Source organism: Astyanax mexicanus, chromosome 10 (genome assembly GCF_023375975.1).
Source record: "Astyanax mexicanus isolate ESR-SI-001 chromosome 10, AstMex3_surface, whole genome shotgun sequence".
In the NCBI taxonomy this organism is placed as follows: domain Eukaryota; kingdom Metazoa; phylum Chordata; class Actinopteri; order Characiformes; family Acestrorhamphidae; genus Astyanax; species Astyanax mexicanus.
The window spans coordinates 8,282,908-8,301,874 of NC_064417.1; the positions used below are offsets into that span (position 1 = coordinate 8,282,908).

At 36.5% G+C, this 18,967-nt stretch overlaps 1 protein-coding gene across 1 annotated transcript; it reads right to left on the reverse strand.

The window, feature by feature from the left end:
• Positions 1-3,439: 3,439 nt before the first annotated feature.
• map1lc3b (microtubule-associated protein 1 light chain 3 beta) lies at positions 3,440-17,746 on the reverse strand. Its single transcript, XM_049483989.1, has 4 exons — positions 17,504-17,746; positions 11,178-11,233; positions 7,311-7,417; positions 3,440-6,039 (listed from the first exon to the last, which is right to left on the reverse strand). Exons 1-4 carry the CDS (start codon positions 17,541-17,543, stop codon positions 5,865-5,867), a joined length of 378 nt encoding a protein of 125 aa, XP_049339946.1. The 5' UTR covers positions 17,544-17,746; the 3' UTR covers positions 3,440-5,864.
• Positions 17,747-18,967: the final 1,221 nt, after the last annotated feature.

The following is an 18,967-nucleotide window of genomic DNA, read 5'->3' on the forward strand; positions in this document are numbered from 1 at the left end:
AAACATTCTTTTAAATTTGCAGAGTGTTCTACACATTCTTAAATCTGTTTCACATTTATTCCATAACCTAACCCCTTTAACAGATATACATCTATTTTTTAAATTAGTTCTTACTTCTTTTTGTTTTTTAAACACACCTACTCCTCTAAGTTCATATTTGCTCTCTTTAATTTCAAACAGCTTATGGATACAGCTAGGAAGTAAATGATTTTTTTTGCTTTGTACATTAATTGTGCAGTTTGAAGTTTGACTATATCAGTGAATTTTAAAATATGTAGATTAATAAATAATTTGTTGGTTGGTTTATAGTACGTTTTTTGTATGTTTTGGGTGTGTCCCACTGCTCCACACATAAAGTGGATTTTGATTTAATATGTCTTTAGTTCTATGTATAGTATTGGCAAGATTTTTGAGATTTTAGTTTTTACATTATTTGTGTTGTTTCCAGCATAATTTATGATCAATTATTACACCAAGAAATGTATTTTAAAACAAGTATCACATGCTTGAAACAAGTTATTTACCAGCAATTTTGTCCAGCCCATTTCTGTGTATATTTTCAGGGGTGCCAACACTTTCAGTCATGACTTTAAATGTACGTTACATGTAATCTTAGCCCACACCAAACAGCCATAATATTAAAGCCACTTGTCTAGTATCATATAGGTGCCCTTGGTTCATGTTAGATCCTGTACTTTGACAGCAACTGCAGAAAAATGACCTGTTATGAAATTTGTAAGGACTCTTGGAGGCTTTTTTGCACGTTCTGGTTTCTTCTTGGAGTGAACTTGCTAGGATGGCCAAACCTGGTCGTGTTGAAAGTTCTTTCAGTTGTAAAGTATTTTCTGGACAGTAGAATGACTGAGGTCTAGTTGTTCCGAGATGTTTTAAATCCCTTCCCAGGCCTTTCTGCATCTACAAACTTGTTTCCTTGGATCTGCAGGTCTGAGACATGCTTGATTTGGAGAAAGGAAGCAGTCATACCTGATGAATTGAAGAGTATGGCTCTATTTCTGGTCTTCACAGGCTCTGGTTGCATATTTGATACCATGGGGGACAATTAAGATGTAATTTTACCCATATTCCTAAATGTTTACTAAAAAAATTCAAGTTTTTCCTTCATAGTTCGAATGACTTTATTAATAATCTACAATTCAGAAAAATGTAAAATACTGAAAAACCACTTAATTAACTGTGTCCAAACTTTTGACTGGTACTATATAAGTACATGTGAGCAACATGCAGATCGGTAACATTCATACACAATTCCTCATGAGCGCAAAATATATAAAAGTATTTGCAAGTGAGACAACTTGTTTTTACTTAAGATAGTTGTTCTAATTGTTCAAATGAAGATCAAACGTCATTATGACAAAAAATGTTTACATAAAATATGACCTAATTCTTTGCCTTGACAGGTGCCACTGAAACAAGATAACTGATGTCATTCACTTTACTTATCAGTAGTTTTAATGTTGTGAGGAAAATGAAGGAAATTCGCTTAACGAAAAAACACAGTTACAGCTCACACACTAAACATCTGGGTGTGTCTCATGTTTGTCTGGTGAGTGTTAGCAGTGTGCCATTAAAGCTTGTTCGTCAACATTCTGATTGTGGGCAAGATCAGCTTCAGATATTTACACTGTAAAACGTCTAGTTTAGGTGAACACCACCTCTTTCAATCAAACTCACACAACTGGATTTCTCAATTTAGATTTAGGTGTTTATTTAATCACTGACCAAACAATAATGCACTATGAAAGAGTTGTTGAAATCAAATGGAACTTTATACACTACCTGGCCAAAAGTCACCACAAAAATATATATATATCACACTAGTTTCGTTGGATCACCTTTAGCTTAGATTGTATCTGCAATGTCACAAGATTTATTTAAATCCAGTGTTGTATTAATTTTTCACCAAGATCATTTATTGATGATGGTGGAGTCTTCTCCATCACATTCCAAAGATTCTCATTGGGGTTAAGGTCTGGACTCTGTGGTGAACAATCCATGTGTGAGAATGAGGATCTCATGCTTCCTTAACATTTGGTGAAATTAAAAGGCAGAAAGCCAACACTAGAGGATATGTTTAACAGTGAAAGTAGGAGCATTGAAGCATCTGAAGGCAGCTGTGCAGCCTTAAGATATCCACTTATCAGTGAGGTTAACCAATGGAAAAAAATCATGTGAAGGTCTGATGAGTCCAGATTTATCCTGTTCCCCAGAGTGATGGCACATCAGGGTAAGAAGAGAGGCAGCTGAAGTGATGCACCCACCATGCCTACAGCCTACCGTACAAGCCTTTGGGAACAGTGCTATGATCTAGGGTTGATGCTGCAGTTAGTCAAGTTTAGGTTCAGCAACAGTATGTGCTGAAAGAATGAGGTCAGCTGACTACCTGAATATACTGAATATAGACCAGGTTATTCCATCAATGGATTTCTTATTCCCTGATGACACGGCCATATTTCAAGATGACAATATCAGGATTCATGGGGCTGGAATTGTGAAAGAGAGATTCAGGGAGCATGAGATCATCATTTTCACACATGGATTGTTCACCACAGAGTCCAGACCTTAACCTCATTGAGAATTATTGGGATGTGCTGGAGAAGACTTTGCGCAGTGCTTCTTCTTCTCTCGCTCCAATTATATACCTTCTCACAAAGTTTGCCAACTGAGCAAAAGCGTCTTCTGAGAGTGTAGTAGATGAATGCCGAGATGTTATAGATCTTTTACCAAGAGGTATACTACCTAAGTAGTCATCGAGAGCTTTTTTTGCAAGACAGCAGGAGAAGCACTTTTACACCCTGTTGAGGCGCAACAAATTTTACAGCAAGACAGGGATTTTTTTTTTTTATCAAGGACTGCATGAAGTACATTATCAGTCAAATGTTTGGACACACCTTCTTATTCAAAGTGTTTCTACATTTCTTTGTTTTCAAATTTCTTTGTATATTCAAATTAAAGACATGAAAAGAATTAAGAGACACATGGAATTACCTAGTAAACAACTCCAACACAATCCCCTGATCTAAACCTGATGAACTGAAATGGTTATTTGGAATGAGCTGGATATTCATAGCATGAAGGAAAAGCAGCATCTAATGTTCAGCACCTCCAGGAACTCCTTCAAGACGCTAAGAAAACTATTCCAGGTGACTCTTCCTCATGAAGACACTGAGATTAAAATACCAAGAGTCTGCAGATCTGTCCTCAAAGATAAATGTGTTACTTAGAGGAATATTATACATAATTCATCTGGTTTGTTTAACACTTTTTTCCACCTGTGTTCCTGTATAGCTTAATGTCCTCAATATTACATTTACAATGTAAAAAATCATTAAAAGAAAGAAAACACTGGTACTGTATATTTAGTTTTTCAAATTGTTAAATGATTTCTATTGAATCATCAATATGCAGAAGTAAACACAAGTTGAATATTCCTCTGTTTTATTGTTTATCTTTTAAAATAACAGAAAGATCATGAACAGAGCAGTGTACTATTGCTGTAAATATGGAGATGCAGAAGAGGTGGGACCGAACAGATAAAACACATCACCTCTGCTGTCCTTCTCCATTACACCTGCTTTCAACCAACACCTTTCATTTATTTACTCATTTATTTGTTCATTACACAGAAGTATAGCATATGAACATCTGTACAAGGAAACATCTCTTTAAATAAAAACAAGACAAAGCTAAAAGCAAAGAGATGCTCAGGATAAAAGGCATCTATTTTTTTTTTCCTCTCTTTTCTTGTTGTTGTACAGTTATAAGTAAGACATACTGACAGTGGCGTACAGTAGCACATGTACTTATGCGTTTATAAAGGCGTAAATAACCCTCTCTATTCAAATTAGGAATTCTAAAGCGTGCACCAGAAGAAAAGCAGTGATTTGGGAGCCGTCGGAGCCCAAACTCAGGGATGCCTGCACCTGTTAAAGTGACGTCAGCCTACATCTAAAACTGGTACCTTCCTGCGCGTCATGGCACAGGTGAGCGGCTTTCCATCTACAGCATTTTTTTTGCAAACAACGACATTCATTGACGTATCCTCTGTTCCTATGTGTCTGACTTGTTTAGAGGATGGGTTTCTCTTATTGTTCCTACATCTGCATTACAAAGCTTTGCACTACAATCATAGCAAGAATTTCTTTTTTTTTGAGAGAGAGAGAGAGAGAGAGAGAGAGAGAGAGAGAGAAATATAAGCAATTTCACCCACATCTGAGTGAGCCACACTCTGTCTAAATGGTCTAAATCACTCAGGAACGAATCAGTAAGGAAAAGCACGGCAGGGTATACTTCCTTTTTTTTCTTGCTTTCTCAAGATGGGAATATAGATCCACAGTCTTCCTGAAGAAAGCTCAAGTTGAGAGAAGAAAGGCAGAACTGCTAAACACCTCCGATCAAATTTGGTTTATCAACGGCAAGCAGTTTGTATAAACGGAGCTCTAGATAACGGAGAACACCTTGTTCCAAAGGGACACAAGAAGTCAAATTCTGAAACTGAGCACTGTTTAGATTTGTCTACATCCGAGAACTACACAGAAGCTTATACAAGCTGAGGAGTTCATTCATTTAAATAAATTATGTCTGGATAGAAGAGCTTTAGTTTAGCAGTGTTTGAGGAACATAAATGAAAGTCTTTATCTATAGACTTTTGTCTGAATTAGAATTAGACATTCCTAATGCCTAGATAATTACTGTGCGTTCAGCTTTATTTATTATGACCTCTATGCAAAAAAAATTGATTGCTCTTTTATGTAAAATTCACAAATAATTGCATTGTTTGGACTGATATGCTTAATAAACGAATTTGTCAAAATCTGAAAGAATGTTTACGTACATCTGCATGTTATGAGCACTCTTAATTTGTGTAGGGTCCAGACAATGCCAGGTTTTATATGATATTGTTTTATGTTTATGTGTTGAGTTAATAAGAGTTTAATGCATTCAAATGTGTGCATGTGTTCCATATTCTCAACTCAATTGGTTATACTAATCACTCACTAAAAAAACAGACAGGGCAGTTAAATTCCATTAGTATCTAATAATGTTCTATTCAATCCACATGGGGTAGTATATTATGATGTTTATTATGCATTATCATAGATACTGAAGGAATGCTAATGCTGTTCTTAGTGTTTTTCACACAACAGACCTCTAATTATGTTCCAATTAAGGTCATAATAGTATGGTAAATCATTATGCATCAGAAATGTCTAATTCATACTTTATTAAACAAAGAACAAAACCTAAGTGAAGCACTCATTTGTGTTCCATAAAATAAAGTCCAACCAGTTTTGATTGTGAACTTTAAACTGTGCAGTCCACGTCATGTTTTACATCAGACTTCTTCAAAGATTTAAGATATTCCCAGTTTAAAAGAAAGAAAATTCCAGGCAGATCTGATGCGCTCAAGTTAAGTTTCGATGTTTCACACGGCCGTCTCAAACCGTTTCAGTAAATCATCGTGTGCTGACTGCGTCTAAAACCACACACACAGATCTCCTCGGGTAAAGAAGAAAATTGTTAAAACAAACCTATCTGCAAACAAACCAGTCCATCCCACTGATTATATGCAGCCTTTCTTACATTCACTACCCTTTAACTCATCCATTCTGTAAAAAAAAAAGACCCCTTTTTGATCCATAAGAAGAAGAGAACACCAATAACGGAGGCTGGGTTACAGGAAGGAAACGTAGGATCTGATCATGGCTGGGGTCAACAGGGCCGTCGTAGCAGAAAGGACCCTCGGTCTGATCTGCTTGGGTGTAGAGGTGCTTTATGATAGAAGAGGGCAGAGGGTGGGGGAGGGATGTATTATTGTCCAGAACAAACAGCCGGAGGCAGACGTTCTACTGCGAGTCGGCCCATCCAAAAGTCTCCTGGGAGGCGTACACCATGTACAGGAAGCCATCTTCATCCCTCTCGCGCTCGTAGACCTCGGAAATGGCCGTGGAAACGGATACCATGCTGTGACCGTTCACCAGCAGGAAGAAAGCCTGGTTGGAGTTCAGCTGCAGGCGCCTCCTGGTGGCAGCACAGACAGAACACACAAGCCGTCAGCACTTCTATTTTAACCTGCTGCTATATTTATCCTGCTTTCATGTGCAGCACGGAAGAGGAATATCAATGAGGATCTGGTTCTAATTCAGAAAACTGGCCTCCTTTATTTTCTCAGACGCTTCCGCTTGCAGGGTAACAGGAGTTCATGTAAATGATGCAGCTTTTTATAATCCAGTTCCTTTAAAACTGGTCTTTCATGCATTTAAATAAACATACAGTACCAGTCAAAAATTTGGACACACCTTAAATTCAGTGGTTTACATCCTTTTAAAATGGTCTGCAATGTAGATTAATACTAAAGTTATTCAAACTATAAAGAAAAAACATATAGAAATATTTAGTTAACTAAAATGTGTTAAACAAACCAGAATGTTTTATATTTTATATTCTTCAAAGTAGCACCTCCTGCTTAGATGGCAGATTTGCACTTCTTGGCTGTATTTCCTCAGTCTGCTTTATGAGGTAGAGTCACCTGGAATTCAGGCTTTCAGTTAACAGCTGTGCTGAACTCATCAAGAGATAATTATTACTTGCATTTCTTGCCTCTTAATGTGTTTGAGAGCATCAGTTGTAAAGTAGTGAAGAGGTAGAGTTATAGGTATACAGTGAATAGAATTATTTGAGTAATGTTCTAATCTATATTATGGCAAGAACTACTCAACTAAGTAAAGAAAATAAATGTCAGAGAAATAAAAGTCAGTCAACAAACTTCAACAACTTTAAAAGTATCCTCAAGTGCAGCCACAAAGACCATCAGAAACGTTATAATGAAACTGGCTCTCATCAGGACCACCCCAGGAAAGGAAGAGCAAGAGTTACCTCTGTTACACAGGATAAGTTCATCAGAATTACCAGCCTCAGAAACACACTGTTTCACAGAGTATTTTGGTTTGTTTAACACTTTTAAGTTACTACATGATTCCTTGTTCCGTATTCCTTCATAGTCTGGATGACTTAAAAACATTGAATGAGAAGGTGTCCAAACTTTTGACTGGTACTGTATATGTGTGCACTATATTAACCGAAGATCACTGATCACTGATCATTGTTGGAGTTACTGTCTCTGCTGTCCAGAAACAAACTGTGTTTGCATCTAAACATCTTTTTTTCAGTAATGGTTCAAACTTAAAGTAGCTGAATGCATTAATATGAAGAGAAGACGACAAACATTTGGACATATAGTAAATATATTAATGTAAAACAGCTGACAAGTGTCAGTTATTTATCTAGTTTACCTGATGATCTTGATGAGTTCGCTCATGTTCACGTGATCAGGAACCAAAAACTTTGTTTTGTCCAGAATGGGAAGCTGCTTCTCACCCTTATACCTCTCAATGATCACCTGAAATAAGAGAAATGAAAAGAACAGCTTTATTCTTCTTTCCACTTATAAAGACCCTAATCCCTGGTCCTTAATAACAGATGGATGGTGCTGTGCTGGTTAGATTAGTAGGTTCTGGGGGTTGATAACAGATGGATGGTGCTGTGCTGGTTAGATTAGTAGGTTCTGGGGGTTGATAACAGATGGATGGAGCTGTGCCGGTTAAATTAGTAGGTTCTGGGGTTGGATAACAGATGGATGGAGCTGTGCTGGTTAGATTAGTAGGTTCTGGGGTTTGATAACAGATGGACGGAGCTGTGCTGGTTAGATTAGTAGATTTTGGGGTTTGATAACAGATGGATGGTGCTGTGCTGGTTAGATTAGTATGTTCTGGGGGTTGATAACAGATGGACGGCGCTGTGCTGGTTAGATTAGTAGGTTCTGGGGGTTGATAACAGATGGATGGTGCTGTGCTGGTTAGATTAGTAGGTTCTGGGGGTTGATAACAGATGGACGGCGCTGTGCTGGTTAGATTAGTAGGTTCTGGGGGTTGATAACAGATGGATGGAGCTGTGCTGGTTAGATTAGTAGATTATGGGGTTTGATAACAGATGGATGGTGCTGTGCTGGTTAGATTAGTATGTTCTGGGGTTTAATAACAGATGGATGGTGCTGTGCTGGTTAGATTAGTAGGTTCTGGGGTTTGATAACAGATGGATGGAGCTGTGCCGGTTAAATTAGTAGGTTCTGGGGTTGGATAACAGATGGATGGAGCTGTGCTGGTTAGATTAGTAGGTTCTGGGGGTTGATAACAGATGGATGGTGCTGTGCTGGTTAGATTAGTAAGTTCTGGGGGTTGATAACAGATGGATGGAGCTGTGCTGGTTAGATTAGTAGATTCTGGGGTTTGATAACAGATGGATGGTGCTGTGCTGGTTAGATTAGTAGGATCTGGGGTTTGATAACAGATGGATGGTCCTGTGCTGGTTAGATTAGTAGGTTCTGGGGTTTAATAACAGATGGATGGTGCTGTGCTGGTTAGATTAGTAGGTTCTGGGGTTTGATAACAGATGGATGGAGCTGTGCCGGTTAAATTAGTAGGTTCTGGGGTTAGATAACAGATGGATGGAGCTGTGTTGGTTAGATTAGTAGGTTCTGGGGGTTGATAACAGATGGACGGCGCTGTGCTGGTTAGATTAGTAGGTTCTGGGGTTTGTTAACAGATGGATGGTGCTGTGCTGGTTAGATTAGTAGGTTCTGGGGTTTGATAACAGATGGATGGTGCTGTGCTGGTTAGATTAGTAGGTTCTGGGGTTTGATAACAGACGGATGGTGCTGTGCTGGTTAGATTAGTAGGTTCTGGGCTTTAATAACAGATGGACGAATGATGTTACTGTGCTAGTTAGTTATTATGGTAATTATTCTGCTCTTTAGTTATAAAGATCAGATCACCAGCACCAGGCTACAGTGCTGGTCACTACCGGCCATTTTTTTTTAGATTTTCTAATTCTATGTATTCCATGTTTATATATCTTTACCTATCTTAGAAATCTTAAGATTCCAAATAGTGATACTGTTACAGGGAAAACATTAATAGGCTTTTATAAACCAGGAGACACCACACAGTACGCTGCACACCTGTCTGCTGTGTTTCCTGAATGCAGAGCTACGTCATTTTCTCCTCCTTAGAGGGTTGATAATTAGCTGGTGAGCAGAAGCAGGTGTGTTATGGCAGTCCTCTGAATAACTGGGACTAAAACCTCTGCTCTAGATGGATTACAAGTGGCCTGAGGGTTGGAGACACTCAGGAAATGGTCACACTGCAAACTGGGGGACGTGTGTGTATGTGTGTGTGTTTGCGCAGCAGATGGGAAGTTGATTGTCACCTAATCCTCATGGTCAGCTTGTGTAACAATACTGCTGCTGAACAGCCTTACAGGTCTACAGCTGGGTGAATAGAGGTGACTCCTTACACACCTATTCTCTTTCATGCAGGAGCTCAGATATGCAGATCTGCTGAAGCTTCAGTTTATTTTAACATGTAAATGAAACCCTCTTATCTGTGGACAGTCAGTTTAGTGGTAGGTTAAAAGTGCTGAAGGTGATCATGAGATTACTGACCTTTCGACCTTTTTGACCCTTTCTAACATGCGTTAACACAGTGTTCACATGGCTTTACAAAAATGCACTCTTGGTAAAACAGCTTTAGGACAAGGCCCAACATGTCCCTCTTAATACAATCTAAAAAATAAAAACTCTTTAACAGCTCGGAGAAAGTATGGTTGTAGGAAAAAGACATTAATGGAGAACTAACAATGTTTGAGGTGGGAGGTATTTTTAAATGCAACTGGCTGTACGAAAAATGTTCCATTCCTTTTTTTTCTGTTTAAATTACATTATAAACTAATAATCCAATATAGTCCAATAATGTCTACTGCCCATTGTGTTTATTTAGTGAGAAGGTCCCATTAATGTATGATAAATAATGATAAAATATGTAACATGAAAATGAGTAACTATGCAATTATGTTATTAGTATATTTTTGGAATTAAATGGTCTAAAACTGTCAATTACATTGCTTAATTTAATTTAGGCTTGCTTATTTTTTTCTTTTGAATGTGTATATTTTTCTTTTTTTTTTTTTTTTTTTAGAAATGTCACATTTATTTATTTAGTCAATTTAGTCAATAAAGGATGATTATTTCTTTAGTTGACTTGTGTTTTTTCATATTTTTACCTCTTATAACTCTGATTTTACTTATTTCACGCTGTTCTATTTACTTTCATTTCTGAAGTTAAAAACTTAAAAAATTAGAATATTTTTAAAAAGTTACTTTATTTCAGTAATTCAGTTAAAAATGTGAAACTCATATTATATAGATGTATTACACACAGTGTGACCTATTTTAAGCTTACAGCCAATGAAAACCCAAAAATCAGTGTCTCAGAAAATTAGAATATTATATAAGACCAATTGATACTTTTAGCAGTGTGGGCAGTTTGCTAAGTCCTGATGGAAATGAAATGTGCAAATCTGCAAGCTCTCAGCAGAGGGAAGCATGAAGTGCTGTAAGATTTTACAGGAAAACACTGCACTGACTTTGGACTTGATAAACCACAGTGGATCAACACCAGCAGATGACATGTCTCTCCAAACCATCACTGATTGGTGGAAACTTCATACTAGACCTCAATCAGCTTGGACTGTGTGTCTCTCCACTCTTCCTCCAGACTCTGGTCCATTGATTTACAAATGAAATGTAAAGTTTACTGATGATCAGTGATGGTTTGGAGAGACATGCCATCTGCTGGTGTTGATCCACTGTGTTATATCAAGTCCAAAGTTAGTGCAGTGTTTTAACAGAAAATATTACAACACTTCATGCTTGCCTCTGCTAACAATTTTTAATGAAGATGCAGATTTCATTTTCCAGCAGGACTTGGCACACTGCCCACACTGACAAAAGTATCAATTGGTCTTATATAATATTCTAATTTCCTGAGACACTGATTTTTGGGTTTTCATTGGCTGTAAGCCAAAATCATCAACAATAAAAGAAAGAAACACTTAAAATAGATCACTCTGTGTGTAACACATCCATATAATATATGAGTTTCACATTCTTAACTGAATTAATGAAATAAAGTAACTTTTCAAAGATATTCTAATTTTTTGAGATGGCCCTGTATATTTGATATGATTTAATGTGGCACAGCATCAAAGACAGACTCTTGCCCATTACTCATGTTCATTAGTCCAGTGAGGTGCGACACACTTACGGGGATTTTGTTTGGGTGCTGCTCTCGGATCTGTCTAACATCATCCACCCTCTGTTCTGTAGAGACACAAATAAAAACAACACATCAGACACAGTCAGTCATCGCAAAGTCACCACAGTATCATACAGAGCCCTTCAGACAGTTCTGAATCAGAACTGAGTCATCACGAGCGATTAGAGTCTAAATATAGGTAATACTGAATAAATAATGTACGACCACATATATCACACACCAGTTCACGTGTGTTCACGTTTCCACACTAACCTAAAAGCCCTGCTGATGGTAAAAGCTCTGTCTAACATCATTTGATGTTAGACTGGATTCTTTATTTCTTTCCACCTACCCAATTATCCAAACTATATATGTAATAAAATGAATCTAATTTACCTGTCCATCTTTCTATCCATCTATTCAGTCAACCAACTGTATAATTCTATATATATATATATATATATATATATATATATATATATATATATATATATATAGATAGATAGATAGATAGATAGATAGATAGATAGATAGATATATCGCCCCAGAAATTATTGAAATAAACAATATTATTTTTGTTATTTTAAGACTATTAAATGCCACTGATATAATGATAATGGAAAAGCACTACACAGCAAGTATACCCTTTTAAAGACTATACAAATTTAATCAATCATAGATTGGAAAATATATATTTTTTTCCTTCACCTTCATTCCACACTGTGTATATGGAGTCACAGTTACTGAAGCACTGGTCTGGTATTGCATGACTGGCTAAAATACTGTTCACTGTTATATATGTGAAAAAACATACAAATAAACACAACAGATGATATCCCAATTAACAAATATTATAGAGGTCATGTCTATTTATTGTACAATAGGTCAATAATGTTATTATCATGACAGGCCTAAATTTGCAGGGTTCTTGCGCCATTTTAAAAGCCAAATTTTATGCTGTTTAAGACCTTTTATACAGCAATAAATATAATTTGCCGCTAAGGTTAGTTCTCTCCCTGGTAACGTAGCTAACTCGCCGCTTATGTTATTATGTTAGCTAGCTCTCCGCTAAGCTACCTCGCTGTTAATGTTATTATGTTAGCATGTTAGCTAGCTCACTGCTTATATTACCGGTACTATGTTAGCTAGCTCTCTGCTAACCTTATTTCTCCCCAATAATGTAGCTAGATAACTCGCTGCTAACGTTAGTATGTTAGCTAGCTCTCAGCTAACATTAGCTAGCTCTCTGTTAACCTTAGTTCTCTTTCCGGTTACAGTAGCTAATTCACAGCCAAAGTTAGTATGTGCTTTTCTACCAGCATTAAACGCACTGTCTTAAAATGTAATACCTACAGCAACTTTAAGACCTTAATTACCCAGATTTTTAGACATTTTTTAAATGTAATTTAAGACTTTTTAAGGACCTGTAGGAACCCTGATTTATCTGTCTTATCTACCCATTCTATCAAATTAATCTGTATCCAATTTATCTGTATCCAACTAATCTACTCAACCATCCAAATTACTTATCTTATCTGATCTATTGATCTAACTGATTTACCCATTTTATTTAATCCAATTATCCATTAAAGCAATTTACCCATCTTATCCAGTCTATCTGTCTGTCTGTCTATCCGGTGCACTTATCCATCCAATTGACCCTTTTTATCTTATTTATCTAATCTATCATCTACCTGTGTACCTAGCCTAGAAACCAGATTGGTACAATACAGTAGTTTCACCATTTTCAATACAATTGCTGTATTTTTCAATACAATAAAAATAAGAAGTGGCTTAAAACGTAGCTACTATTATTGTGATAATTTAATATTTTATACAAAACAGGACTGTACAGTGTCCCAAACCACCACACAAGATGCCAAATTGCATTATACACTATATAAGATCATTCTTGTGGACTTATTAATACTCAGTACTGTACAATTTTTTCTGCAAGTGTTTTAATAAAGAATTGTGGCACATACAATATAAATACTGTAAAGTTTAATATCTTCAATATAAATTTTGAGAAGCTGTCAAATAAACCAGTTTTACAAAACTCTAAAGGATTGTTTCAACCATCCTACACAGAATTTATGATGAAACATAAGGGACCTGAACAATAACCGGAGTTGATCATTTGAATAAGGGTTAAACTGAACTTTGGGCCAACGAGTAAAAAAGGCCGATGGAAAAGTGAAAGAAGGAAGCTCTTTGTGTGTCTGACGATGACCAGGCAACCAGCACTAAAAGTGACTCAGCAGTTCCTCTGACACCAGTACAAACAGCAATTATAAAACAATAAAAGAATATAAAAAGTATGATGATCCACCCTTAACTTAACTGTGAGTTTACTTAGTCCTTGAGCTATTGCTGGTGTAAAATATGGGTTTCTTTTCACTCGGGAGAACATGGGTTTTGTTTTCCAGTTCCTTCAGAATAAAAGAATATACACTTTAACTATGATGGATCATTTCATCCTTCACACCAAATACCCACTGCTACACTGTACCACTAACTTCTATTAAAATATCTAAACTGTATCCAAATATTGTGTGTTTATTTAGATGTGCATTTTTGGGTGATGCTTAACTACTGCACTAAAATATGTATAGCTTATGTAATTCAGAGTACTGCTCAAGCAACCCTCTAGTAATAAGTACTATACAACCTTATAAATTTTACAAGGAGTGTACAAGCCTTTGCATGTGCTTTAAAAAGACATTTTCCTGCACATTCTAGCATTGATACATTAAATACAGTATGTTATATTGTCACCCCCATACTACATATAAATGTTTATATACTATACTATAGTATACACAGTATCAGCATCTTTCAACATCATTTTGCATATTTGAAGTTTTTTGTAACTAAGACTATCAGGGAACTTAAAGAATTCAGATTTATTTAAATTGACTACCTTAATATCAATTACTATACTTACACAATATATAAATATGATATTTCAATACTGGTACATATATTTAGGCCTTATTGTGACCTCCTATACATGCTATAAAATTAATCTATATTTTTTCTTTAGAATATTTTAGAAATTAAAATGTATATTTTATCACCTCTGTATACTGTTACCTCTGGTTTAAAATGGCAACTAGGGATGCAAATGATTAATCGACTTTAGATTAATTGTCGATCAAGAGGTTGCTCGAACAAAATGTATTACTCGCGATTAATCGCTAGAGGGCGCTACTGTAGTAACTTGAACAGAGCGTGAGAACGAGAGGTGAACACGACTCGCGAGAGACCAGGGTTGAAAACAAAATGAAGCGGGCGAAAATAAGTGCGGTGTGGGACCATTTCAACAGTGTTAATTTAGGCAAAGAAGTCAAATGTTCTCTGTGTAATGCGGTATTGAAATACAACAGTTCCACTAGCTCACTCAGTTATCATTTGAACACCGTCACAGTTTCACTGAGAGCGCGAGCGTGTGATGAGAGAAGGGCGGAGGACATTACAGAGAGGATATGCAGCATGATCAAGAGAGATTTGATGCCAATCAAGACAGTTGACGGTACAGGGTTTCAGGATCTCTTTGCATTGAGGATTGTTGAGGATTTCCTAATTAATAGCCTAGATGCAGTTTCTTCATAATCTATAGGCTCAATAATAATCTGTTTGGCTCTCTATTTAATTTCTTCTATTCTTTTTTTTTTTTTTTTAATATGTCTAATGTTACAAAAACGCAAAAACTGATCCTTAATTTATTTCTTTTTTAAATGAAAGAATGTATTTTCTTATACCATAAAAAGTCTGCTTTCTTTTCCTAATGCATAATTACTTGAGGAATATATAATATAATATAATATAATATAATATAATTATCATAATATAATATATACTTTTTGAGCTCAGTGTTTTAACTATTTAGCTGGTATTTTTAAAGGCCCTATTGAAACACTAAAATTCAGGTAAAAACGCCGCTTATCAATTAATCGAAAGTCGATCGATAAGATCAATCAACTAATGATTAACGAATTAATCGATAATTTGCATTCCTAATGGCAACAAATATTTAAACAGTGCCGAATACAAACATGCGACCCACAATGATGTCACTTCCTCTGACAGGAAACATGTAGATGAAAGTGAAAAGCCATCTCTTTATATAAAACTATTTATTATAAATTGTTACAGATACAGGTACTATTATTTGTTAAAAAATATTATTTGTCTCATTTTAAGGGAATCTCATATTGTAATAAAATAATTTTAATAAAATGAGCCAAAAAAACATGGCAGAATTTTGTTTTTAGATGTGCCATGTGGAATCTACAGGGTGAGGTTAGCACATGGCAGAGTTACGCCGCAAAATGACGAAAAATGAAAGCAGCTTTACTGTCAAATCTGAACATTCTTTAAATTGTATAAATGGTTTAACAATAACAGTTGAGTGATGAGTCAGATCTTTCCACACTTAAAATATACCTGCAATTCTAAAATGGGTCATGTATCAACCCTGTAGTTCCCAGCAGTAACCTGTTAAGAACAGTAATGGCCAAAACCTTTTTAAGGCTTCATATATTCATCTTCAGAAACTAAACTGAATTACTGTCAATTCTAAGAAGATACAATTCACATTATTCCAAATTGAGAATTTGTTGGCTTTGTCTTTCAAAACAGTATTGTTGTGTATTATGTGTTCCCTTAAGAACATTAACCCAATAGAGCAGGCGGTGACATGTGTCACAAACCCTTTAAAAGATGTGTAAAGTGTCTAGCTAAGTGACATATATTAAACATCCTGAGAACATCACTACAGGACAGTGTTTACCTTATTTACAGAATACAAGAGTGCTGAGTTAGTCCTTGAGGTGAAATTGACTTCTTTTAAAAATTTACTTTTAGTTTTTTATTATATAAATAACAAAATGAAATAGTTATTCTGATATTAATGTATTAGTGGACGATATGACCCTAAATAAATATCACAATAATCAGGGTTTTGTTACAATGATGATATTATTGCAGACATGACAAAACATTACATTAATACAGCATATATAATACAGCATATTTCATTTTATTTTTACGATAACTATATGAATTTTCTTTTGACAATATTATTCTGTGTGATACAAAACAATGCAGCACACCCTATAGTCACAGTACGAAATGTTTATTTATCGTATCTTTATTTATTTTAAATTTGGTATTAAAATTCAATAAATGTGCCTGGGCTCTTATAGGTTAATGAGAAAAAATTAACAATTAGCCAAACTGAGGTAAATTGAGGTGTATGTGTTGGCCTAGCTCTCCAAAACTGTAACATTATTAGTGCTATGTGGCCTACTGGGAAAATTAATTGTTCACACCTGGTCTAAACTGACTATTAGTCTGTTTTACAAATAACAAACAATAAGTAATAACTGAGTACTGCTATAGATCACCTCCACAATATAACTAGTACCTAATATCATATTTCCCGTGAATAAGGCCACAACTGATAAGCTGCAGTCAGTTCTGAGGCCTTGTAGGGCCTGTTCTGTTGAGTGTGTTTTTAGGCCTCATCAGGTCACAGGGCTGAGCTTAAAACTCAAAAGTGCATCAAAACTGAATATAAACTCCTTTTTTAAATCATAATAATATTTTTCCTGTTTACTGAGGCTGTCTGCAAAACCCCACCGCAACCCCTTCCCCCAATACTGCAGCCTGCCTCAGCTCTACACACCACACAGACACACTCACACACCAACGACTTGTTTTTCCCCTCTAACACACACACAAACACACACACACACACACACACACACATCTAACAAACGTGGCCTAACAAAGACATTGCGACACTCAGCCTGGCTTTAATGGCTTTAAACACATTTTATACACGCATCCCTTTCATATGGTAGCTAAGTTTAAACACAGACTCATATATAAACATATATGTACACATTTACATAAACATTACAGTACATTTAGCTAGCTGGACAACCTTATCTAGCTAAATATCTTTTGTATCTCTGTTTTGAGAAGCTTGAGAAGCTCAACTTCACATCTGACCTAAGCTAAGCTAACGCTAGGTAAGCTATCTGAGTTTCTAGCTAGGTTATATACACGATATATCCACGAAAATAACACATTATGGATTGGTTGGCAAAAAAATAAACACAAACACAAACAGGACTCGTTTAAAGTGTCATCCTAAACAAGACATACCAAACTAACCTAGATAGGTTATATGTATTAGCTAACTAACTATGGACCTTAATATATAAAGTGTAGCTCTGATATCAGGCCACAGTGATCAGTGATAATAAAAGCTAAATCGAGAGGCAGGCTCTGTGTGTTATGAGCAGGGAAGCAGGGCTGCTTACCAAATGTCCTCCTTTGTTTGAACGTCTTTTCTGAAGGCATGTTTGGAGGACCGTGTCGTCTTCAGTCAGACAGCCTGCGCTTTAAATTCGAGTTAAAAACAACGAAACGTCGCGTTCTGAACCGGTTTAATCCTAATAACAAGCGCTGGTGTTCAGAAATACAGGAATACTGAGCGCTGAAGAGCCCGTGCTGTTCCTCTGCCTCTCCTCAGCGAGTCTCCAAGCAGCAAAACAAACCAGTCAGCTGGTCACTGACGTCACAGGGCGGTCGTCTTTCAATTTCCACCCGTTCTCAGGAAGACCCCGCCTCTCGAGCACTGTGATTGGTTTGTTGGTTAAACATGAAAGCATACAAAACATTGTAGAACAGTGTTTCTCAATACTGGGTAGTTTCTCAGTTCCGAGAACTCCAAGAACTGGACTAGAGTTCCCGAGAATTAACTCAAGAACAAAAGGGCTACAATTTGACGTTGTCAGTCACATGTGTTTACTAAGTGTAAAGTCACCAAAGCACCATGTTTAAGGTATAGTTACTGTGAGCCGTGCAGTAGAAATACTAAAAGCTAACTTGCTTTAAAAGAAACATATTATATCTATTTTTACACAAGTTGGTGTAAAGCTCAACAGCAGGGGTGTCCAAACTTTTTTGTTGGGGGCCAGAAGGAGAAATATATTTGAAGTCACGGGCCAAAGACTCTGTAATAAAACAAATAATGAAATATACCACTTTAAATAATAAATTTTCCTGATTATTTCATTTACACACCATTTTACTTGACTTCCTATCTTTATCTTTGACAGTGTTGTGTAAACTAAGATCTTTTAAAGTAATGTTTAATTTCATTATGTCTCTTAATATTAAACTCCTTAATTACGCAACTTTTAGACTCATTTGCCCTTTTTCTGCGGAACAACTGAACACTCTCGCCACTTTTAGACTCTTTGGCCTGTTTTTCTGCGCTACAACTGCGCACCCTCTCCGCTTTTAGACTCTGGCCCGTTTTCTTGCGATAGAAATGCACACCCTCTTCGCTTTTAGACTCTTTGGCCTGTTTTCTTGAGCTATAAATGCGCACCCTCTCCGCTTTTAGACCCTTTGGCCTGTTTTTCTGCGCTACAACTTCACTCTCACCACTTTTAGACACTTTGGCCTGTTTTTCTGCGCTACAACTGCGCACCCTCTCCGCTTTTAGACTCTGGCCCGTTTTCTTGTGATAGAAATGCGCACTCTCTCCGCTTTTAGACTCTTTGGCCCATTTTTTTTGTGCTAGAAACGCGCACCCTCTCCGCTTTTAGACCCTTTGGCCCGTTTTTCTGCGCTACAACTTCACTCTCACCACTTTTAGACTCTTTGGCCCGTTTTTGACACCTAGCGTCCAAACTTTGAATCTTACATTATAAAAACCTGCTTAACAGCGGACCAACTTTCATTCTATTTCTAAAATAACTCGCCCGCGGGCCGTA